Genomic DNA, 25,758 nt, shown 5'->3' on the forward strand with positions numbered 1-25,758 from the left:
AGATAGATAGATAGATAGATAGATAGATAGATAGATAGATAGATAGAGCCTCTCCCCCTTTCTCCATAGCCTGGGCTACTTATCAAGACACTTCTCGAAAGATTCTTTCCCTATTAGAGATGACCAACTTGAGCTATTTATTAGATTATCTTTCACTTCTTGGTTCTCGCAGCAAGATGATACAGTGTGGTAGAAACTAAAGGTTAATTGATGTAGGATAGGGGTTGGGACTTGAACTCAGGGACATGAGTATGTTATGCAGGCTCTGTCTGTGCCCAGCTCCAAGGCTGATATTTATTGAACTAGGGTAAGGAACATCTGAAATGCACTGTAGATTTTTCTTCGGGCTTTATGTTTAGAATTTTTTATTATAAGATTTTTTAATTGTATGTTTAAAGTTGGCTATATAAATTATCTTCCACCCACGTTCATTCATGCAAGAAACCATAAATATACACACACGCATACACATTCATACACACACACAGTCACCAAAAAAGATATGAAAGTAGAAAGGGGCCTTGTTAGAAAGAAGGATTCACAGGGAATAGGGCAGGGAGAAATGATGAATGTAATCAAAATACATTGTGTGCATGCGCGCGCGCGTGTGTGTGTGTGTGTGTGTGTGTGTGTGTGTGCTTACATGCACTTGAAATTGTCAAAAAATAAAGTTTTTAAAGAGAAAATTAAAAATGTGAAGAAATTAAATCCTGGTTCTGTCAACCGTTTCTGCTTGTAAGGACTGCAAGGCAGGCTGTACGTAGCATTGTGAACACTGGCTGAGGTACTAAGAGTTCAGGGACTGGAGTCATGACTTGTCTGGAATAGTACAAGGCCTGGAGTTCACCTCACCATCCAAACCAAGAGGGGTTCGGTCCAGTTCCTCATGATCAGGAAGTGTCAGAGCTGGTGGCTACTGCATCTGCTCTCAAACTCTACACTCATAATTGCCGAGAGCCTGGTTAACATGATCTCACTGGATCTTTTTGAACAATGAAACTTAAGCTCATACTGGGACACCCAGGAATGAGTAGCTGGCCTCTGGGATTGTTATCAGTGTCTACCTACGCTTCCTTGATGGTTTGGAAGCAGCAGTCAATGCTTGGGTGAAGGAATTGCTGATGATGCTTTGTAGCACATGTAGGTACCAGAAGCCTGAAAGGCCAAAGCAAGGGTCTGGTGTCAATGAGTATGGTCTCTCATTTACAACCCAAGATTCCTGCTGAGTCTGAGAAGGCTCTGAATACCAGGACACTCCTTCAGCTCAGTCTGCAGTAAACTCTTCATTAGCCATTATGTTCAGCAATAAAAAAAAAAAAAAAAAGTCAGTGTAGGAAAGCACACTGACTTAAGAATGTAAGATTTGGAACAGCCATGTGATACAGGCCTTTAATCCCAACACCCAGAAAGCTAAGGCAGGCAGGGCTCTGTGAGTTTGACGCCAGCCAAAGCTACAGAGAGAGACCTCTGTCTCAATTAAAACAAAACTCAATACAACAGGTAAATAAATAAAATTTGGGTAGACAGAATGTCACGCACCTGTCAGTCACCACCAGCGGTAAAGTGAATGGGGTTGAACCTGACCTCATAGACTGCCTCCCTTCAAATTCCTAAGTCTTGTTTTGAGGGAGGGGGTCCTCTGTTAGAGAGAAGTTGGAAAGCGTAATACCCCTCCTCTGAAAAAGGAGAAAGGGGAACAGAACAAGGCTAGCGTTGAAGAGGCTTGGGAAACTGTCCTTCGGAAGCTGCGTGAGTCCTGCCTGTGACACCTTCTCTGCTTCCCCACAGAATGACATCACCCCTTTACACGTTGCCTCGAAACGGGGAAACGCAAATATGGTGAAGCTGTTGCTGGATCGGGGTGCGAAGATTGATGCCAAGACCAGGGTAAGTGTCCTGCCCGGCATGGGCCTGTGCGATTCTCCCAGAAGTAGAAATCCTCACATGGTGGCTGTAGGGCTGGGATTTGCTATATTATTTCTGATTCCCATTTCATATACTGTTCATATGTGTTTAAATGGCCCTGGCTTTAACTGAAGAGGAAGGGCTCCTCGACTCTCCTGGTTTCACTGAGTTAAATCTTCAATAATTACTCAAAGTTGAACTATTGGGTCAGTTCAATGTGCATGGAGTCTGACAGCTTTTCTGCTAAAAAATTATATTTGTACTTTTGTGCTGCTTGGTGGGAATTTAAAACCTGTATGGGCTTTCCTTGGGAAACTGAAAACAGGATGGCCACTTCTCTGTATATGTGGAAAACAATTAAGAGGCATGATACAATGTCAGCCATTGTCCTCCATAAACAAGTGGACATTAAATATACACAGAGAGAAAGAGAGAGAGAAAGAGAGAGAAAGGGAGGGAGAATTTACTACATTGTGGGTGAACCTTGAGGACAAATACATATGATTCTAAAGGACTGGCCATGTAGCTCCCTGCTGAAGCATAGCCTTGGCCTACATGGATCTCTGGGTTCAACCCCGGTAAGCAGGGTGGTGGTGGCGCACGCCTTCCATCCAGTACTCAGGAGGCAGAGGCAGGCAGATCTCTGTGAGTTCGGGGCCAGCTTGGTCTACAGAGAGAGCTCCAGGGCAGCCAGGGCTGTTATAAAGAGAAACCCTGTTTCAAAAGAGAGAGAGAGAGAGAGAGGGAGAGAGAGAGAGAGAGAGAGAGAGAGAGAAGAAAAGAAAAGAAAAAAGAAAAGAAAAGAAAGTAGGGGCTGGAGAGGTGGCTCAGTGGTTAAGAGCACTCACTATTCACAACTGTAACTACAGTTCTAGGGGATCTAATATGCTCACACAGACATGTGTGAAAGATATGTAGAAAAAACAAAAAACCATCAGTGCACATAAAAATAAATAAATCATTTAATAAAATAAAAAGCAGAGTGGTGGTTTCCAGGACAAAAAGGAAAATGAAGTGTTGCTTGGGAATAGAGTGTCAGGTTAAAAAAAAAAAAAAAATTCAAGGTAACAAGAGTAACAAAAAAAAAAAAAATCAAGGTCTAATGTCCCATCAGACTACAATATATAGTTTTAAAGAATTGGCTTTGATAGTATAATATATTTATCTTATCATAGTCAAGAATTTTTATTAACCTTTTCAAAATGCTTCAATCTGACTGTATGGACGCATGTGGCATGTGGGGCTTGTTTCTGTGAAAATGGAAGTGGTCCTGGAACCTGAGCCCAGCTAGCCCTGGTGTACGATGGGGTATACTGTTGATGTGCTGTAATGCACCTCTCAGCTTAGCCCTTGACTCGGGTAGGCAAGCCAACCTTTATCTTTAGACTTCTGTCATCTAAAAGCAAGAGAACGAAATACCTACAGTGACCAGGATGTTCGTCAACTGTGTCAGTCAGAAATCCCAGTTGGGATGAGAACCCCGTTCATATTAAAATCACACCCAAGGAGCAGTGTCTTCCAGACACAGCAGAACTGACACACATATGAACTCACAGAGACTGTGGCAACATGCACAGGGCCTGCACAGGTTTGGGGGTCCCAGTGCTAAGCAGGGGAAGTGGACAGGAGCTCCCACCCCTAACCAAAAAGCTGGCTCCAATTGACATCTACTTGAAAAGAAAAAATCCGTTTTCTCCAATGGAGTCTTACTGAGCATATTAACCACAGTTAGGGGCAGACCCCACATCCAGCAGTCAATGGCAGCACAAAAGGAATTCAGGGGTGTTCACAGACCTTTTGTCCCATATCACTTTGGGCAATATTTGGTCTTACTGGTCTTTTTATTGAACATTATGGTTTCCGAGTCTGTGGTTTTATAGGATTTGTGTTTGTTGTGTTTCTTGTGTTTTCTCTTTGTTATCTTTCTTTCTTTTTTTAATTATTTTGGTTTGTTTGCTTTTTGGTTTGCCTGTTTTCTAAAAAGAGAGAGAGAGAGAAAGAAGGCATGGAGTTGGGTAAGTGGGGAGGAGTTGACAGAGAGAAAACCATGGTCAGAATATATTGTATGAAAAAAAAAACGGCCAAATAAAGTAAAAATCTTATTAAAAAAACATACAAAGACTTTCCTTTTTCCATGTTTCACATGGTTTTGTTCAAGATCTGAACCAGAGACAGTCTAATAAAAACATGGTGTTATCTGTTTACTGAGGCCTCGTGGACAGGCTCTCTGCCTTGTAACCTTACCTCAGGCCCCACTTCCAAGAATTCTTTATCTCCATGTTTCTAAAACCAGCCTGGCAGACTAACTGTATTCCTGTCATGCTAGGATTAACTGTTTAATTTACTATTAATGACATTAATTCACTCAAAGAAGAAGTGACCACTGAATGTCTGCTCAGCTCAGAAAAATGGTGAAAAACTCAGACAACTCTTTTCCCATAACCATGAGGCCATGGGCTGGCTTATTTTTTTATACTCTCTGTCCCTAATCCAGCCTAGCCTGGGTATCTAGTGGACTGACTAATTGACTGTTGAACCTGGAAAGCCCAGCCATACCCTGCAAGAAACAATCTTACTAGAGAGAGAAATGAAGAATGATAAAGGTTGTCCCTTGACAGCCCATCTTGGTAGAGAGCAAATGAGTTGGGTCTCACTGAATTGACCTTTCTACAGTTCAATTAGAAATTATCAGTATGTGAAGAAAGCTAGACCCGTTGTGGTCAACTGCAGTTGTTCTGCCGAGCATGAGCTGTGGGAAGGGTTTGTAGAGGATGGTGGAAGGGCCACTTAGTCACATGGACCTTTGGTGAACACCAGGAATCTTTGGGTGGGGGGAATGAAGGAGCCAAGCAGAAGAGGAGTGTGAGGTGCCTGGCCATCCTCTGGGACGTTAGTTGACTGAAGATGACCTGATTTCTCTCTCTGTTGATAGTCTTTACTCACTAAAAGAACAAATTGTTTCTCTGCATCATATACAAACCCATAGGTCAGTGGTTCTCAATCCATGGGTCCATGGATATCCACTGATATCCGGCATAGCAGATGTTTGCAGTTCTATTCATAACAGCAGCAAAATTTCAGTTATAAAGTAGCAATGAAAAATAATTTTATGATCGGGGTTTGACCACAACATGAATTAAACATGTATTAAAGGTACGCAGTATTAGGGAGGTCGACAGCCTAGTTCTCATTTCTGTGACCAGATGCCGGAAAAGAAGCAGCTCCAAGGAGGAAGTTCATTTAGGTTCGAGGAGACACAACCCATCATTGGCAGGGAAAGCATGATGACCTGCAGCTCCGCTGTGGAAGGAGGTGTAGGCAACTGGGACCCCACACCTCCTCAGATCTTAAAGGCACAGGCAGGGTGCTGAGCACGGACAGGAAGTGGTGCAGTGCTCTAAAACGTCAAGACCTCTCCAAGTGACCCACTTCCCTAAGTGAGGCTCCTAAAGGTTCCACAACCTTCCCAAACAGCACCCCTGGGGGAGCATTTGCTGGAACACAGGAGCCCATGGGGGACATTGTACATTCGAACCACACCACGCTCTGCGTATGGTCACATCACAGGGAAGGGCCTGGAGACAAAGACCCTGATGAACATTGGCAGCTGAGCTAACTGACGTGGGGACAGCGTGTCAGGCAGCTTCGTTTCTGTGCCCCTGGCCTTCTGGCTCACTGTCGATGGGGGGTGTCCCCCATTACTGCCTGTTCATTGTTATTTAGATGTGCATGCCTTCAGTTCCATCGGGAAGAAATGGGGATATGAAGGAGGAACCGTTCTCAACCTTCCTGATGCTGCAACCCTTCAATACAGTTCCGCATGTTGTGGTGACCCCCAACCAAGAATTATTTCATTGCTACTTCGTAACTATAATTTTGCTGCTATTATGACTCGTAATGTAAATATCTGATAATATGCAGGATATCTGATATGTGGCCCCTAAAAGAGTGCCAACCCCCAAGCTGAGAACCATGGAACTGGAGGAATCAGAATAGGAAAACCTGTCTTATCTTCTTACTTTTTGCTATTGAGTGGGCTAGGGGATAGCTCCAGTTCTGTGCAGGCCAAACTCCTGCCTAACAGAATGGAAGAAAGTAAAGTATATCCCTCAAACGTGTGAGCCAAATGACATTCTCTACATCAGTGCTTCCTAGCCATGGCCCTCCTCCACCCTGCTTTCCTTCCCAGCACAGACAGTAAACTTCCTCATCATCTTACACATTTCTCAGCAAGAAGAGCCATGGATACAGTAACTTTAATAATTAGGGCTGAGGATGTTGATTCAGTGGATAGAGCATCTATCACACAAGTGTGAGGACCAGACTTCAGCACCCCCCAGTGCCGACATAGGCTCCAGATGAACAGAGCAGCTCTCCTGTAATCTGAGACCATGAAGGCAGAGGCAGGGAACCTTAGAACATGCTAACTAACTAGACTCACTGAATTGGTGAGCTCCGGGTTCCACTGAGAAACCCCGACTCAATAGATAAGATGAAGAGTGATCCAAGAAAACACTCAGCACCACCCTCTCCCTGGACACGTGCATGTACACACACACAGAGTAATTAGGGCTAAGATATAACCCAGTGGTAGAACTTTTGCCTAGGATGCAGAAGTCTCTGGGTTCATGCCCCAACACTGTGAGGATAGAAAAGACATACTAGAAGATTCAAGATGCTTACACTTCAGTCTTCCGGGAGTTTAGGAGGACCTGATGTTCCACAGTCTTTAGGTCTCTGCTTATTCGACCGAAAGAAAGCTTTTTCCAAATCTCCAGTGCGATCATGCTGAACTGAGATTGCCTGGCCTGTTGGCTCATTCTAGCTCTTGCCGACATGGTGACATGGCGTGCAGAGTGCTTGGATGATGGTGGTGGGAGAGTATACGGTGTGAGCACTCGCCAGGGCCACATCTTGGATGCTGGTCTAGATGCAGCTCTTGATTCAAGGGCTTTGTGGAAGTTGCCATTTTCCAACAAGATGTTCATGGCTGTGTTTCTTTATAGCCTGTGATGCTTTACTGAGGACCACCTGCTGTTCTCTGCACTGAAATCTCACTTTTTTCCAAGCTAGCATGAATGTCTGGTACTCACTGAGGGAAGGCACTCTCTGCCAGATGGTCTCTTACCATTTTTATTTCTTCTGCGTCAGTTCCCAGCCCAGTCAGAGACTCGATATAGTCCTTATTCTAGAACAATTCTAAATGTCGAGTTCCCTCTCTTCTCTAACTTCTCCTCTGTTTAATAACAAGGATGCAGGCTTGCATTTCCCGGTAAGGGGTGTTGGGGCCTCTGAGAGCAGGACCGACTCCTAGAATGCTGGCGCCCAGCCTCCAAACCTGACCTGCCCTCCTAGCCTTTAAGGCAAGTTGCCCAGTGCCCCATCCTCACATATCCCATCATTCAACACTGCACACAGAACAACACCTTGATGCTGGGGTGCACATGTCCATCTCAGCAAACATAGCACATGACATCTATCATCCTGAAGTAAGGTATACTCCTTAATTTTGCATTTGTCAAAAGCCCTTAATGGCCTTGACTGGATACTGGTCCTTTTGTGATGTAATTTTTCTCCCCCACCTCCAGACTCTCATGTAAGAGTGAGAAGATATTTATATACAGAGAGATGCAGGGGTGGGGAGTGTCTTCGTAATTCCTTCAGCCTGCTACCCTGAGGTGTCTGCCAGGGAACACAGTCATAGCTTACACAGTTACCCCATACCACCCCCACCCTACCCCCGAATGTAACTGGTTGTATTTCTCAGTTTAAAGCTAAGAAAAAGAAAACCAAACTTCTGCTTTCCTTTGCAGTCTCGGGAGTGCGATTGTCCTTGTCACAAACAAACTCTTGCCAGAAAACAAACTCACAGAATGGCCTCTCTAAGAGAGGAGATGTTTGTTTGTTTGCTTGCTTGCTTGCTTTTTGGTTTTGTTTTTTGAGACATGGTTTCTCTGTGTAGCCCTGGCTGTTCTGGACTTGCTTTTCAGACCAGGCTAGCCTTACAGAGATCTGCCTGCCTCTGCTTCCTTAGCGCTGGGATTAAAGGCATGTGCCACCACCGCCAGGCAGAGAGGAAATTTTTTAGAATCCAACTTCCTCATCAGAATTCAAATCATTGACCCAAACATTGGGTAGCATGAAAGGTTACAGGTTCCCACATGAAGACTAATTGAAAATATTTCTTCATCTCATATAATATGTAGTGATGGCTTTCATTTTCTGTCACAACTTTTGGGAGCTTCGTCTAACGTGGTGATGCATGCCTCTAATTTCAGTACTTGGGAAGGAGGGCCAGAAGGATCAGGAGTCCAAGATCAGTGGCTTATGGTCAGACTGGACTACATGAGAACCCACATACACACACCTCAAAAAGCAAGCAGCAGCAATGAAAACCCAAATATTTATAGGAACTGGAGAGATGAGTCAGTGGTTAAGGACGCACACTGCTCTTTCTGAGGACCCTGGTCCAAGTCCCAGCACCAACATGGCAGCTGGCAACTACCTATAGCTGCATATCCAAGGGAGCCAACACCCTCTTCCAGTCCACACATGTTGCATATATATGTCCATGCAGGCAAAATACTCACATGCATGTCATAATAATAATTCTTAAAAGGTATTGAACCTTGAGCACATCTGTTTAAATTCAGAGATGTACTGATGAAACACTTCAGTCTTTCACTTCGAAGGAAAGAATGCATTCCACAGCTGTCGGAGAACCCTCAGAAGACAGGAGACTTTTCTCTGTCTTTGTCCTGACATTTTGATGCCACACTGGAAAGACCATTTGCTTTGCTCGAGAGAGAGTGCCACATCGTGGATAAATACCGCATGCCCGGTTCTCTAGAAGAAGCTAAACAGCACACTCAAGACAATTACTGTTTTAGTTCATTGCCGTCCGGTCACGATGCAGGCATACTAGTTCACCTCTGGCTTTCCTCTACTATACCTTGGTAACACTGACGTCCAAGTTCTTTGAAATAATGCAAATCATTTGGACACCCAAGGGCTCCCCAGCCACCCACTACAATCATCTTGGTTGTGCCACTTTCTAAAAACAAAGTTGCAGCAGATAAATAACTCATTGTTGCATTTCATTCTGAGCCATATGACGTGAATTTTAAAACAAGTAACATTCTCTTGAGAAGTATCTATACATATCAAATGTCTAATTTTAGGACATTTACAATCATACTTAATATTCACAGTTAACCATCATGAGACTTACAATATATTCAAATAATACCGTATTTGTAACTGCCAAATCAAACCAAATAGTATAAATGGAATTACATTGCAGAATTCTCGTATTGCATATACGTTTAAGTGTAATAGTACATCAGCATGTAACATTCAAAGGATTAATGTTGCTGTATAACAGAATGATGCTTGGATTGTAATCATGTAGATTATATCGTAGTCTCTAGGTCAGTCACCACCATGAAAAGATTTAGCTAAAAAGTCAAAGGACAAGATTAAAGAGAGAGAGAAAGTAAAAAAAAAAAAATGTAGATGACTGATATGCAGAAAATGAACGGATGGATGGATGGACTGATGAACGTACTTATCCCTTAGCATCCTAAATAACACTCAACCTGAAGCAAGGCGAGAGACATAATACCACAACAATAGGTTAGAAATATCAAATGATATACAATTGTGCTCTCTCCAAAAGCTATAGTTTACTTTATAAGTAAAGAGAATGCCAAACATTTTCACATTCTTCTACTTCCACATACTTCTACCTTTTTAAAATTTTCTTTTACAGTTGTGTGTGGGTGCATACATGTGCACCTTTGTGAGGTCAGAGGAGGAGTTGCACCCTTATGTGTTGAGCTGGCTCACTAGCCCCTATTTTCGGTTTGAGCTTAATGAATCAGCTTAACGAACAGCATTTCGATGAGGAAACAGAAATAAGCAATTCCATGTCCCTATATAAATGGCAGAAATAGATTTTTGGTTGGAAGAGAATACCTGACCTTTGTATTAATATTTCATGTTGTAGAAGAAACTGTTTCAGAAGCAGGTCTGCACGCGAGCTCTCGTCACAACCCTGTGTGACCTTGTGGAGTTACATCAAGCCCCTGGAGCAGCTTTCTGATCTATAAATAGAACCCTTAATGCCTTTCCCATAGAGCGGTTGTCAAAATAAAATAAGACCCGAGTATAAGGCTCCTGTAACAGAGGACATTAAAAATGGCTCCGTTTTCTCCTAGATTAACTCTACAATTACCTAGTGCCTCTGGTCTTGGCTTTGAACTGATTCAAGGCAGTAAGGGTCTGTTCTGGGTAATATTGTCCAGTGTGACACCCTACAGTCCCCAGATTTCTGGTCCAGATCCTGCTCTGTGATCTTCACAAAAGTCAGACTGAAGAAATGTCTTTTTTTGGCCTTCATGCATATAAGGTTTGGCTCTTTGGCTGACAGAGGGAGCGTTCTGTTCAGCCAGCAGCCTGCAGTTCCCACATCAGTAATAAGATTACTGTCACTGAAATGAAATACAAGCCCAGGACCAGCCAGTATGGGTAATTCAAAAGTCTCCCTGAGGGAAACCCATTCATTTTGTTTGTGCTTTAAAAATCTAGGGGATTGGAAAGAAAATTGCCAACCTCTTGCAATTCCATTTCCCTCCCATAATGTCACCATGGCAACTCAGCTTCCCTCTCGATCCTCTCTAGTCAACTACATATGTGTGGTACTCGCCTCCCCCCCAAATCGCCTTTGCCAAGAATTTTTCATCTGGGAGTTAATGTTATATGAGGTTGAAGAACAGCCTTTTTTGGTCCAGGACCTATTGTAAGTGACTCTTTGTATACATTGTAAGCTTGTAGGGTTTGGTAACAAAAATCAATTCTTGTTATGTGTCCAAAGAAGAGGGAAGGACAAGCAAGCAAGCAAACGAACAAACCACCAACATTTATGTAATTTGAGAGAGAGGAATATGTCAATGTTCTGTTGCCAAGCCCAATATCCATAAAAGCTCTTCTATAAGCTTGCAGTGTCCTGATCTACAAGAAAGGGAAAATCTTATTAGAACAAGTTCAGAGCGCAAAAAGATTGAGTCAAGCTTTTCAGAGTCTAATCTCCATTGACAAACAGCTTACTCTGGTGAGAATTTCGGGTTTTTTGTTGTTGCTGTTGTTGTTCGGTGGTGGAGGGGAATGAGATGTTTTAATAGTGCTTCAGCAATAGGTAAAGTGAATCTAAAACGAAAAGGGAAACAGGATGTGCCAGATGGCTTGGCAGGTAGAGGAGCTTGCCAAGACTAGCAACCTGTACTTGGTCCCCAGGACCCACACGGTAGAAGGAGAAAACCAGCTCCTGAGGTTGTCTTCTGACCTCCACATGTGTGTCATGACACAAACATGCATGCACACACAGACAAACAACTGAATGTAGAGTGTGAAAATTAAATATATATATATTTACTAAAGAAAATGCAATAAAGGAAATTTTATTATCAAACTAGAAAATACTTGTTTCTAGATTAGCTTGAAGCCTGGAGAGATAGCTCAGTTAGTAGAAGGCTCACCTGGCATTTATGGAACCCTGATTTACATCCCATAAAAGTGGAGTGGAGACATGATAATCTCAGTGCTGAGGGTTGGGGAGGAGAGAAGATTAGAAGTTCAAGGTCATCACTCAACCCTCATACCAAGTTAGAAGCCAGACTGGGCTACCCATACACTATCTCAAAAACAAACAGCCTTGAAAAGACATTCACTTACTCTGTTTATTAACTAAGTAATTGGGTTTTTGTTTGTTTGTTGTTGTTTTGGCTTGGTTTTCTGATATAGGGCCATACTGTGTAGTCTAGGATAGCCTCAAACTGGCTTTCTAGTTCAGGATATCCCTATTCTTCCTATCCCCATGTTTTAGTCTCCCTGACATAACAGACAGGGTGTCCAGTCATGCCTTGTTAGATTCAATTACCCTTTTATCATTTATCTTTCTTTTGGGATTAGAGGAGGCTAGACCATTATTGAAAGAAAAATTATTCATGATACTTATTTAAAAATGATAAGGCAGGGACTGGGCGGAGGGTGGGGGTGGGGAGATGGTTCAGTAGTTAAGAGCACTGGCTGTATTTCCAGAGGATCCGTGTTTGACTTCCAGGACCAGAAACTACAGATACAGAGGCTCTGCCATTCCCTTCTGGCCTCCATGGATACCTGCACACATGTGCCACATGCGTTCACAGACATGGGGCAGTAAAAACAAGTCTTCAAGAAGTTGATAAGTCAGGCAGACTACTGCTAACCCAGCTCAAGTCGGAACACAACAAGGAAAGTTAAGGTGTAATGTGGAGCAGAGCTCAAAAAGTTACTAAGGTTTAGAGAGATCATGGCCAGAGCAACAGGGCAGAGTCATCTCTGAAGGTAGAATAAAGTGCTAAGATGGCGGTGGTGGGAATAAGGAAGTAGATCAGATCAAGGGGTGGGGAGCCTCTCTGAGATGACCTTGTAAGGTGTCTATACCAGAGGAAGAAGAGATGAACAGCAGAGGCCCCAAAGTCGAAATGCTGATAAGAACAAGTTACAGGGGCCAGTACAAGTTACATGTTCCCCAAAGGAGGTGCAGAAAAGAAGACAGAAATATTGGAGGTAGGGAAGTTTTATGCAGTTTTTGGAGCCTTCAAAGGTACACTATAGTGCAGTGGTTCTCAACCTGTGGGCTACGACCTTCCCAGGAGTTGAACAATCCTTTCACAGGGGTCTCATTATCAGACAGCCTGCATGTCAGATATGTACTTTATGATTCATAACAATAGCAAAACCACAGTTACGAAGTAGCAGCGAAAATAATTTTATGGTTGGGGCCATCACAATATGAGGAACTGTGTTAAAGGGCCACAGCCTTAGGAAGGCTGAGAGGCATTGCTGTAGTGCGTGGGTTCTAATGATGAGGCAGGAAGCTGGTTTCGGTCACCAGCACTAGGTAAACTAGGCATGGTAATGCATGCCTCTGATGATCCCAGCCTCGGGAGGTAGAGGCAGAAGACTTTAGAGTTCAGAGTCATCCTGGGGCTACCTAGTTTGAGCTCAGCCTGGCCTACATGAGTTACTGTGTCCAGGAAGAGGGGTCAACAGGCGGAGGAGATGCTGTACTGTTAGCCAGCAAGGATCTGGATCCTGGTGTGAGTGTCTCTCAAAAGAGTGGCTTGTGGAAGAGGCAGCTGCAAACATGCCAAACTGGAAAAAGTAAGGAAACAGAGAAAGCCAGGGTAAAGCTGGGATAGATGTTAAAAAACAAAACAAAAACCTAGAATGCCACCCTGAACAATTATTTTAATTTTACGTTTGTATATGTTGGTATGTGTGGGTCTGTGCTCCCATGTGGAAGCCAGTGGATGATTTTTGGAGAGCCTTGTCAAGTGCGATCCTCCATTATTATTATTCTCTGCCATGTTCCCCGGAGATGAGGGTCTCTCCCTAAGCTTGGAGCTCGCTGATTGTAGATTAGGCTGCCCCAGCATCTCCCCACCCCCACGTCCAACACTCTGTCATCACCACCAGCAGTGTTGAGGCAGTAGGTATGCCTGACTGTGATCCTTTTCTCACTTGGTTGCCGGGGATTCGAACTAGGGTCCTCATGCTTGCTCACCAGCCGTCTTAGAGAATGGGCTTCCTCCCCAGCCGTCTTAGAGAATGGGCTTCCTCCCCAGCACCACCCTGAAGAGTTTATAGCTCACAGAGAAGTGAAGGGCAGTAACTGGAATCTTTCCTGCACAGAGATCTTTAAATAATAAAGTCAAAGACCTTCAAAGTGCGTTACTGTTTTCTTTACATCTCTCCAAAAGATATACGGTAGAGTGCCTACTAAGTTTCCATACTCTTTTTTTTTTTTTTTTTTACTGCATCAATTGTGGTTTGTTGATTGTACACCCTTAAGTTTTACTGAGTAGCTGGGCAACCTCAGTGTCCTTGATTATAAAAACCTGGGCTGCTCACGAAGGCTCTTAACCCTATCTCACAGTGCTGGTTTCTATTGACCTTGTACAAATGTCCTAGAAGCTTAGCCACTCCCACATGTACAGCTGGCTTTCGTGACAGGATGCCCAGCTTCCTTGGGGGGCCATCTCTCCCTGCTGGGACTCTCCTTGAAGGGTAGCACAGTTTGAAAAGTGCCAGATCACATTTGTAGCTGGTGGGGAGAAGCTGCCGGCGTTAAAAGCGTCGCAAGGACTCTCCTGTCAGCCGCTCTTTGCAGTTTAGGGGAACTGATGAATTTGACCTTGGGAAAGAGCTGACTGAGCCATTGAAGCACAGGTGATTGAGGGAGCCGGAGCGGCAGGGCCCGGCTCTCCCACTGATGAGAAAATCTTGAGTCTGCAGGCTCCACCTATTTGCAGTACACAGCAGAGATTCTAGCGTTTGGCTGTAGCAGAAAGGTGATGGATGGTGGTTGCAAATCTGAGCTTGGGGACTTGGTCTTCACTGCCCCTACTGGCTAGCCGTCACTAATAGCCCTTCCTTCCCTGACAAATACCTTTGTGGTGCCGGGGATAAACCTAGGTCCTCACACATGCCGGGCTCCGTGCCTAAGCCGTGCCCACAGACCCTCTGGCCCTCGTCCTGAATTCAGTCAGTGCAACCTTTGGAAGGGTGATTGCTTTAATCCACAAGGGTTTAAACTTTTAAATTAGTTGTTATTTGTGTGCATGGGATATGAATGTGTGCTCATGTCACAGGAACTTATCAGAGGACAGTTTTGAGGGGTCAGTGATCTCCTCCAGCTTTGCATGGGTTGGGGGGATTCAACCTGAGTCCCCACATCTACACAGCAAGGCTCTTTCCTCACTGTGCCATCTCTCCAGCCCTCCCCAGAGCTTTCGTTTGTTAGTGAAGGATATGTTTTCCATGTGGGGATGATTGTGAAAGTAAAATCATATGCTATCTTCAGAGAAATCTGCACAGAGTTGGGAAAGGTCTACCTAGAGATGAGTCACACTTGACCTCGAGGCAAAAAAAAAAAACTAGCTTACCGAAGCCTAAAATATGTTCACATTTTTCAGAATGAAAACTTATTTATAAAGGTCGACTCGGGGGGGAAATTTGTCCATAAGTTGGAACAGTACCCCTAACACTATTTAGAGTCGGTGCTTGTGTTTGATTTTGTTGAGATGGCCACACGGAGTGCGTGTGGTATGTAGCAAGTTCTGCTAAGATAGCCACACATGGCGAGGTGGTGTGTAGCATGTTGGTGTGAGAATAACTTCCGGGGTGAAGGAGAGAACTGAAATGCTTCCCTTTCTGCGTCACTTTAACCTTTAATTTTCTAAGTGTGTTCCAACATCTCTGTAGCTGTGTGACATCTTAGGGCACTAATGGCAGTCACTCAGTAGCCATGTGTGGGTGGGTGGGTGTGCTCGAGAGAGAATGTGTGATTGTGTGAGAGAGTGTGTGTGTTTGTGTATGTGTTTCTATGTGTGTATGTGTATATGTGTGTGAGTGTGTGTGTGTGTGTGTAACTGTCTCAGTGGGACTGGGTCCAGAGTCCCATTGCTTTGGACCATTGCTTTGCTCCTCTTTAGACATGCTCAGGTGTTTTGTTACTAAGAAACCACCAGGCCTCTGTGGTGGTTTGTTTCGGTTTGTTTGTTTTGTTTGTTTGTTTGTTTGGAGGTTCCTATGTTCTGCTTTATCAGCGGCTTCTTCCTGAAAGACCACATTGCTTTGACTTATAAAATGAACACTTGAAATCAGCTGGAAAGCAGAGATACTTAACTGTCCCAGGAGAATGTTCCAGTTGGCTCATAGACTGATTGGAATTCAGTTTTAAAGAACATCGATGCCTTTAAGAGTTGTACTTTATGTGTATGGCCATACCCGCTCGCTTGTGCATCACAGTGACCAACCTTACTCCTCAGATCTGCCCAGCCAGTCTGGAGAGTGAGTCCAGGATACCGACTGGTTGGTGTACTGGTAGGCAGGATCATCTTTAGGGAAGGTTGTATTATACGCAGGGGTCTTCACACTGGAGAGCACAGAAGCCGCACATCTATGAGAACTCCTCCAAGAGGCTGGGAAGATGGGACAGCTGTAACTGAGTGACTCACGCAGCCCCCTGCTGAGGCTCTGTCCTAATTACCCCTTAACAGCTGGTCCTCATCAGTGACACTTGGAGGGAAGGCCCACAGGGTCTGGAGGTACAAAGCTCTGAGAGGGAAGGAAGAAGGCGAAATATCGTTGTCTTATTGAGAGCTATGAAACTCCAAGCGGACGGGAAATAAAATCTTATGCCTACCAGAAGAATTGTCAAAATGGGTCATAAGTCCATTGCAGCTGATGAAAATAAGAGACTAAGGGGCTAGAGGGAGGGCTCAGTAGTTAAGAGCTGCTCTTTCAGAGCACCCAAGCTTGGGTCTCTGAACACATGTTGGAGGGCTCACAAACTCCTGTAACTCTGGCTCTAGCAGATATGACACGTTCTTCTGGCCTCCAAGGGCCCTGATCTACACATGACATACACTCACACAGACACATACACATAAATAAAAATAAAATAAATCTGGAGAAACGAAAAGGAAAGGGAACCAATGAAACACTGGAAAAAAATTTACTCAAATAGTGAGCGTACTTAGATGTGGCATTTCCAGCATCCAGGAGAGCTTGCAGAGTGGTTGCTTCTAGTAGATTTACATGGCTAAGAAAGTTTCTTACTACTAACATCTTTGGAAGAAAAAAAACCAGAGATGGTTTTTATATCCTGAAGCCTGTCTCATTGCAGTAATAAGTCATACTTAGTAGCAAATATGTGAACTGACTGTGAAGGTTCGTAATTCATTAAAAGACTTTTTAACAAATTGTTTAATATTCACAAAATTGTTGATCTATTTATTTCGATCAGTCACGGAACAGTCATCCTAATCATATCTGTTTTGATATTCAGAGGCTGTGTTCTCGAGAAATGAATGAAGCTCTCTTAAATTTAAGTTAATGTATGTTCACACTGGAGGATTTGAGGTGGTTATCAATTCACACTCAAACACAAGATTACGTTGAGAAAAAGTTCAGGAAGTAGGGTGCAAAGATGCACAAAAGGAAGGAGGATCGCTTATGCATTTTCCCTCATACTTCCTCTTTAAAGGCTGAGGTCTGAGGAGACAGCTCAGTTAGCAGAGTGCCTACTGTGCCTACTGGGGCCCTGACTCCAAGTCCCAGAATCCATGGAAAACACACAGCTTACACTTGTAATCCCTGCCATGGGGAGGCAGAGACAGTCCAATCTCTGGGGCTTAAATTTACAAAAATGTAATTTTTCGTTTTAAAGCATAAAATTACTTCATGAAATCCATGGCCAAATCCTTGAAGCACCCTGGCCCACAGTGCCCTACATGCTTTATGCCACCACAGGTCATAAACAGCACACGGTGTTTCTGAACGTACCATCTTGTGGACTCATGGTATTGCCTTTGTTTCACAGGACGGTCTGACACCGCTGCATTGTGGGGCAAGAAGTGGCCATGAACAGGTGGTAGAAATGCTGCTTGACCGGGCTGCCCCCATCCTTTCAAAGACCAAGGTAAGGTCTTCGGTTTCTGAACGTGGTACTGAGCCGGTTATTTGGCTGAGCCTTTTGAGTGAGAGGAATGCATAGTGACTACTAACTGGAACACGAGTTCAGGTCTTCAGAGGGGCTCAAAATAAGCTTGGGCACTGGGGAAATGGCTCAGAGGATACAGGCTTGCTCCAGTCGCCAGCACCATATTAAAGCTGTTAAAAGTAGTGGCTACCTGCAATCCCAGCACTCAGGAAGCAGCTACAGAAAGAACCCCCTGCAAGCTGGGGGCAAAACTGGTTTTTTTAAAAAAAAGGTGAGTTCATTGATAGACAGATAGGTAGACACATATATACATAATAAAAGCACAGATACATAGATGAGTGGGTGGATGGATGGATAGATAGACAGATGGACCAACAGACAGACGGATAAGGTGAAAGGTGATTGAGACAGACTGTGTCCGCTGGCATCTGCATACGCTCACACACATGCAAACGCACACACATGCAAGTAGAGGTTCATGAAGCCTTTGTGTATGATGTGTTCTACAGCAAAACCAGTTCTTCGTTTAGCTATTTTGGGTCTGTTATGCTTATCATTTCATGTTACACAATGAGACTCTCAGAGACTGCCAGATCTCCTTTCTGACTGAGCTCTGAGTCTTTTTCTACACCCCGTCCTGATTTAATTTCTTGGGAGCTCATAGACAGGAGCTGGGGGTGCAGCTTAATGGTACAGCGTTTGCCAGTTCACACAGTGCACTAATTAAAAACATTAAAACTCTGTTTGTCCATTGCCCGCCACTGTGTGAGGTTTGAGGAGTGAGCCTGCCTGCCCTTTCCTTTCCCAGCAGTGTCCTGGAACCTCATGTCAGCTCACAAAACCAAAATTGCAGCTCCCTCCCTATTCCCATTGTTTAGCAGTCACAAGGGCAACTCGAGATTGGTCTTAGCAGGGAACCTATCCACCCTAGGTGTTGGGATCTGGGGTGCACTGAGAGCTTTGCCGACTCAGGGGACTGGTTGTTAAGCCTTGGTCAGCATGTCCGTGTGCAGGTGTGCTCAGAATCTCCCAATGAGCATGAAACCCATTGCTGAGGCCAGGCTGGCTGTCGAGCAAGCGACAGGGGGCCTCCCACTGTCCTAGCACTGTGATAGCAGGCGCATGCTGCCATGCCTGGCTTTTTATATGGTCTCCAAGGGGATCAAATGCGGACTCCAAAGGTTGTACAGCAAGCATTTTGCCAACTGTGCCATCTCCCTGGCCCACCAACTAACCTGTTTTGATTGTCTGCCCTACCTGTGCTCACCACATCTTTAAGTCACCTGTGCAGGATTCCTTCCCCTTTGGCACCTCTTAGACCATTTAGAAGGAACCTCGCTGCTGCCGTTCATACGTGCTTGCTGCCTGGCTTTCTTTGGTAGAATGCAGGTCAGAATGTTGCCCTGTTCAGCCCAGAACCCCCAAGCACCTAGATTAGTGTGCGGCACTTATGAAGACACCAGGGTGCTGAGAGAGAATGAATAGATTGAAGCATACCTACCTTTAAGGCAGTCTGTCCAGTCCTTTTTGCCTTTTACATTGCTGAACCAAGGAAGTCTATCACTCCACTCCTGAAGTCATACTTCAGGTGTCATGTGCAATGGGAGCCCTTTCCACAGGCTATTTTATCTCCCTGTCTCCACTCTTGCTGTCCTTCTCCATCACACTGGATTAGTTTTCTATCCATGTGTCATTATTCTGCATATCGGTCAAGAGTGTTCTAGTTTTCTCTCTCCTGCTGTGATAATAACATTCTGACCAAAATCAGGCTGGAAAAGAAAGGGTTATTTGGCCTACACTTCCAGGTGATGACCCATCGTTGAGGGAAATCAGAAACCGTGGTTGAACACTGCATGCCTTCTGTCTCAGGTCTATACTTAACCTAGCCTCCTCATACTGCTCAGGCCCACCTGCCCAGGGAATGGCACCACCCACAGTGGGCTAGGCCTGGCCTACATCAGTTACCAATCAGTACAGTCCCCTGTAGACATGCCTGATCTGATTTGGGCACTCCTACAATTCCTACTCAGGCGACTCTAGCTATGTCGAGTTGACAGTGAAATCTCACTAGGATGGAGCCGTCTGTTTTTGACACTGCTTCCCACTTAGACTCCAGTAAGTCATGTGTCCCCTCAGATTTGTTTATTCTGCACTTTCTCTAAGACTACATGAAAACATAAAGCAAAGGAGAACTTGGCAGAAGTGAGCGAGCACAGATGCCTGTGGGTGGCAGTGTCAGATGGGAAATGTCCCAGCCCTTAGTGACACCATTAGTGTCTACTTTGGTTCAAATGTTGGAAGGGAATACTTTAGGCAAGAACATCCCAGTTTCCCAGTGGCTGCCCAGGTATTTAAATTCATACCACTATTTATTGAGATTCTATCCATTTTCATCTGCAGAACTTGCTGCTAGGCAGGAGGGGGAAATACTGTCATAAATGTCTCCCCTTTAATGAGCACAGATACCTGAAGTTTGGTCTTGGAATTTTTTGTGTCAAGCTACAATAAATGTAGAGATAGTAACTGGTCTTGGAGAATTCAGTTATTCCTGGTTCTCCGGGCATGTCCACCATGCCTTTAAAAACTATTGACGTCTACTTTTTTTGAAAAATGGAACATGCTATTATTTGAGAGGAAAGGTTTTATTTGGCCTATTTAATGGGCTAAATTATATTATTAGTAATTTTAGACCTCCTATGGTAAATGAGACTGCTGGAAATCTCACAGGCTCCCCCACTTTGCTTCCAGTTGAAGAGACTGGCATTGACCTAGCCTGCCTTGATTCACTTTCTTTGGAAAACATCCACTGAGGAGTAGATGTCACCCCAAACATTTCCCCTTTTGGTGCTATGGATTGGACCTGAGGCCTCCTCTGTTCATTTCTTCTCTGGGATCTTTAGATAAATCCTTAGCCACTTCACACTGCAAGTGACGATTATTAAGCCAGAGTGGTTTAAGCTGAGGTCACATCACTGGGCTGCAGTGGCTTTCCTTTTATTCATCGTTGACACACGGGGGCACCAGATTTCTAGAAATGGATGAAGGTTTCCCTGTTGCCCTTCCAGATGAAATACTGCAGTCTTGTATCTGGGGGTCTGTACTTTTCTAGTCATCTGCAAAGGCAAAACCAAGGGCCAGTGGAAAGTAATGGGATCTTACTTTTTTTTTCTTGCAGTTTTAAATGATAAGAAATCCTATTAAAAAAAAAAAAAGAAATCCTATTAAAACTATAGTGAGTTCTGGCCCCTGGTATAAACCACTTAAGTTTTAAAACTGGGATAGTAATTACCCTTGACCACTTGTTTTTCTTTGACATGAGAAAGGGAAGTTTCTGTTTTTAAAAGCAAGTGCCGTTCAATTGCCAAATGAAGAATTCGGGTTTTTAACACGTTCATGTCTCTTCTGAGTCTGGCTCGTTTGAGTGAGAGAGGCAAACCAGTGAGTCCTCTTTTGTATTCCAGAATGGACTGTCACCATTGCACATGGCCACACAAGGAGACCATTTAAACTGCGTCCAGCTCCTCCTCCAGCACAACGTGCCCGTGGACGATGTCACCAACGACTACCTGACCGCCCTCCACGTGGCGGCCCACTGCGGCCATTACAAAGTTGCCAAGGTTCTTTTGGATAAGAAAGCTAACCCCAACGCCAAAGCCCTGGTGAGTTGCCCTGCCATCCAGCCCTGAGGCGAGCGAGCATCTGGCTGACAGCAGGGGGAGCCTGGCATGCGGAGGGACTGTTCTTTCATAGATAAAGATAGAATGTCCATTAAATCTGTGTACTTCGTTAATCTTTGCAACGGTCCTTGAGAGTAGAGGAAGCCTCCGGTGGGGTCTCTCTCGTATTCCTCCCATATGAGTGAAAGCCTGACACTCCCCAGTTATGAAAAGACCATCTTGACAATCTTCAGTCACCTCACTGCGTAGTAATGCCGCTATTCTTCCGCTTAGACATTTGCGGGGTTTTCTTTCTGACATGTAAAATCTTGAAGCAAACTAGACATTGATGGCTTACACCTCTTATCCCAGCACTTGAAAGGCTGAGACAGGACGATTACTGTGAGTTCAAAACCAGCCTGATCTACAGAATGAGGCTGAGAAGCTGGGCATAATGGCAGAAGCAGGAAGGCTCTGAGTTCCAGGACAACCAGAGCTACACAGTGAGACCCTGTCTTAAAAATAATATTTGTCCACGAATTCGTGAGCTGGAATTATGTTAACCTTCAGTTTCCTTGATAAGACAGTGTTTTCTATTGTTAAAATAACCCTTGGTAAGGTGTATATATTTTGTTCAGGCTAGGCACTTGCGCTCAGTGAGAAGAGAAGAAAAAAAAAAAAAAAAACAGAACTGCCCGATTTTAGGGAAAACATTAATTTACTAGTAATTTTGAGGGGAAGGCTCCATCCAACCAACCCCTGCCAGCAGGCATCTGCTTCCCTGGAACATTGCATTGTGATCTTGTCGTTTAGAGCCATTGTGCTTCTGCCTTCGGGTGGCTGTAAATCAGTAGAGGGGAGGGAGATGGCTAGGCAGGCAGCTCCTTGGTCAAGGTAATCCCAACAGCTTCCGCCAAAAAGTGTTTCAGAAGCTGTTGACCTGCCCAGTGTGTCAAAAGCCTCTGTATTCTGAGAAGGGAGGGGAGCCCAGAGTGACCATGACTCACTCATTTTCCATAGGACGGGGGGAAAAAGGCCTTAAAGCAGGGTGTGTGCCTAACTTTCATTTTCCTATGACTAAAGTTTTCCCAACAGAGGGTCATTGTAGACAGTTACCCTGGGATGAACTCTAGCCAAAGAAACGGGTTCCAGGAATCTTCTTGGAGACACCTGCTGCGGCTTTGACCACAGCCTATATGGTGGCCCTTAGTGTTGTACAATTCCCTACTGACAGCTGAAATAGGTGACCCAGCCTCGGCTGTTGGGCAGAGAACAGTTTGGTGGGTAATTTGCTTAAAAGCCAGTTCTTTTATGAGATTAAACATTTGAGCAAATAGGCTAAATACTATAGAGTCATCTAAGTTCCTCTATCTTTAGAGTAAGTTTGTACTTAAAGTCTTGGTTTGGTTTGGTTTGGTTTGGTTTGGTTTGGTTTGGTTTGGTTTGGTTTGGTTTGGTTTTGGTTTGGTTTTTCCAGGCAGAGTTTCTCTATGTAGTCCGCTCTGTCCTGGAATTCACTAGGTAAACCAGGCTGGCCTCAAACTCAGAAATCCACCTGCCTCTGCTAGTATGAAAGGCGTGCACCACCACTGCCTTGCCTTGTGCTTGAGTCTGAAAGCCGCAAATAGATACTCTCTGGGGCTTGTAAATACAAATGTTCTGTCACACAGGGGACAAGTCCAAGCAGGCACAGCAGAAGGCTGGCCGTGCAAACAATCTTACGCTCTTTGTCCTGATGCTTTTCCCAGCTCTTTCTGTACTCGAGGTGAGGCAGGAGGGAACATTAGCTCCATAACTCAATACATAGAGGAATAGAAAGTGCTAAGTGAATCTACTTTGGTCCCTTACTACTGAGTCTTAACTGATCTAAAGCCTGAAAATACAGGTAGGAGGCAGAACACTAATGTCTCCCAAATCCATCTTCCCAGGATTTATGATTTTGGTGTTCTAAGTTCATAAATCTAGACAGCAGTGATTTATAAGGCTGTGTTTGTTACTCAAAGTTGCCCAGAAGCAGGAAAAGAGGAGGCACTTGACGTATAGTAAGTCAGTCAAGGATAATATGAAGGACCAACTAGCTGGATGGGGTCAGGCTGGTCAGTGTAAGAAAAGGGACATTAGCTAGTCCCTTAACTAGCTAGACATTAGTTACATGCCTGTAGTTCTGACTATCAGAAGGGAAAAAGTAGGAGGGCTGGAGAGATGGCTCAGTGGTTACGAACACTGGCTGCTCTTCTAGAGGACTCAGGTTCTATTCCCAGCACCCACACAGCAGCTTACAACTGTAACTCCAGTCCTGGGTGATTTGGCCTCCACAGAATTGTGTGCCCCTGGTACACAGCTATAAATGCAGCCCCCGTACACATAAAATTATAATTTAAAAAGTAAAAAAATCAGAAGGCACATGTCTGAGTCCAGGCTGGCCTTTCCTAACCAGACTTCAAAATGAGATTTAAAAAAAAAAAATTGGAACATTGAACCCCAAAATAAAATAAGGAAGCCTATGCACATTGCCTTTCCCTACCAGAAGCTTACAACCTGGGAACCTTGCTAGGAACCAGGCAGACCTCTTTTCCTTCCAGGAAAGGAATGTCTAACCTCCTGTGGTTTTGAAGTCTGCACAGCATCTCAGTATACTAGACGTCTTTTTCTCCATGGGACGGAGTTATGTAGATATATATGTTTGTCCCTTATAGAATGGCTTCACCCCTCTCCATATTGCCTGCAAAAAGAACCGGATCAGAGTAATGGAACTCCTTTTGAAGCACGGTGCATCTATACAAGCTGTCACCGAGGTGAGAGGAAACACTTCCGGGACACAGGGGACAAGAGAGTTTAGCTTCAGCAGCCCTGGGTCCCCGTGGGAGGCAGCCGGGTCTGCTTGTGGTATTGTCACAAGCCACTTTCTTCCCTCTTCCCTGAAAGGACCCTTGAGGCTTAGATGCTGACACAGGCGTGTGAGTGGATGGGTAAGTAAATAGACGCAGATAGGCCCCAGGACAGAAATACAGTTCAGAACACACAGCCATGGTGCAGGCTCCACTGTTGAAAGGCGACCGAAATAAATCTTACTTGCACTGCTTCTCTAGTGGAGGCCAGTTTGTCTCCTCAGGGGCATCTCGCTGGCATACTGTCATCTCTTGGGTAGAGGCTGGCTGTGGCGGCCAGATGATTCACACTTGGCTGCAGCTGTCTGGCTGAAAGGCTGAGAAACCTGTCCCGGTACTTTGAGAGAGTAAGGACGGTTCTGTGTGGAGGTTTACAGCGAACGAAGTATGGGGGTAATGCGGTCAGGGGCAGGGAAGCCCCAAAAACCTTTTCTCCGAACCCACCGAGAGAATCCATCCTTGGGAGTCCTCACTGGGTCTCTGCATTGCAGACAGGCCTGTGTCGCCCTCTCCAGAACTGTCCCACCCACTCACTCCATCCACTCCACCTCTCCACCTTCCCACCTTCCAAACTTCAGGAACTCTACTGCTAATTCTAGCCCTGGCTCTTCTCCCACAGCAGGTGTGTCTGTCACATTCATTTGCGCAGCTGGGCCTGCACGTATGAACCACCTCTTTCAGGAAATCTGCCCTTACTTCCTGCCTTTGCCCTGGGTGCTCCCAAGGGATGGTCATGCACACATTCCTACCCATGCTCTTACCCAGTTGTCATACCCATGAACCTGTGGCTCCCTGTGACCCCAGAACCCACAGATCAAGCCTTCCCATCTTCACAAACCCACAGTTCAGGAAGTCTTATTGGATGCTCGGTACTCGCACACAAGCTTCTGTACCTATTGCCTGTATGTGCCTTGCTTGAAACACTACTAAGTTCTCAACACACAGTGGTCAGAAATTCCAGTGCAAGTCTACTCTTTCATGAGACTTGTGTCTGCCTGGTAGGAATCCTGGTGTTTTTCCATACAGAACAGTGACTATACCTCAGCGCAGGGAAACCCTTTAGAGGCTAGACTTGACTTGGGAACAAGGGTTGGACTGAAGTTGTGTAAATATCCAAAGATGCTTGCCAGTGCTGAGAAGCCCTACCAGACCCCAGCTCCCTGAGAACCTGAGAGGGCAGTTCCCTGACACCTCATTCCCCTGTTGCTGGAAAAGGGTGGCAAACCACAAAAACTCCCCTATCCTCCTTTGCTTCAGTCTTCACTGCTTGGAGGCTGGCAGGCCCACTTTCTCTTCTTTAACCAGTGACTTTACTTTTACATGTATATGTATGTATATACTGTAGGTAAATGTATATAATAATGTATAAGTTATATACATATAGAGCATATATGTAGATATGTAGATATATATGCTATAAATGTATATGAAAGGGCTATTCTTGAAGCTCAGTGTTAGAATATTGCCTAGCATGGATAGGGTTGTAGGTTCAATTTATTAGATGGATAGATATATACATATTAATATTTAATATATGCTTATATTAAATATATAGTAACAAAACATATTAATTAAAATTGTATATATAGAGAGAGGATGGATGGATGGATGGATGGATGGATGGATGGATGGATGGATGGATGGACATGTAGGGGATGTATAGGTAGATGGCTGGAAGTAGGCAGACAGGCAGGCAAGTACACAATCTAGCCTCTTGGATGATAAGCCAACAGCCACCATTTTCTTCCTTCCCCTTTAG

The 25,758-nt window shown here is 44.6% G+C and overlaps 1 protein-coding gene across 1 annotated transcript in view; it reads left to right on the plus strand.

Moving 5' to 3' along the window:
• The window catches only part of Ank3 (ankyrin 3), a 215,046-nt gene that overhangs the window by 54,316 nt on the left and 134,972 nt on the right, over positions 1-25,758 (plus strand). Inside the window, exons 3-6 of the mRNA XM_055598850.1 lie at positions 1,789-1,887; positions 17,336-17,434; positions 20,917-21,114; positions 23,808-23,906. Of these exons, the coding sequence (XP_055454825.1) occupies positions 1,789-1,887; positions 17,336-17,434; positions 20,917-21,114; positions 23,808-23,906 (495 nt within the window). The remainder of the gene's footprint in view (positions 1-1,788; positions 1,888-17,335; positions 17,435-20,916; positions 21,115-23,807; positions 23,907-25,758) is intronic.

Source organism: Psammomys obesus, unplaced genomic scaffold (genome assembly GCF_907164565.1).
Source record: "Psammomys obesus unplaced genomic scaffold, mPsaObe1.curated_primary_1811, whole genome shotgun sequence".
Lineage (NCBI taxonomy): Eukaryota > Metazoa > Chordata > Mammalia > Rodentia > Muridae > Psammomys > Psammomys obesus.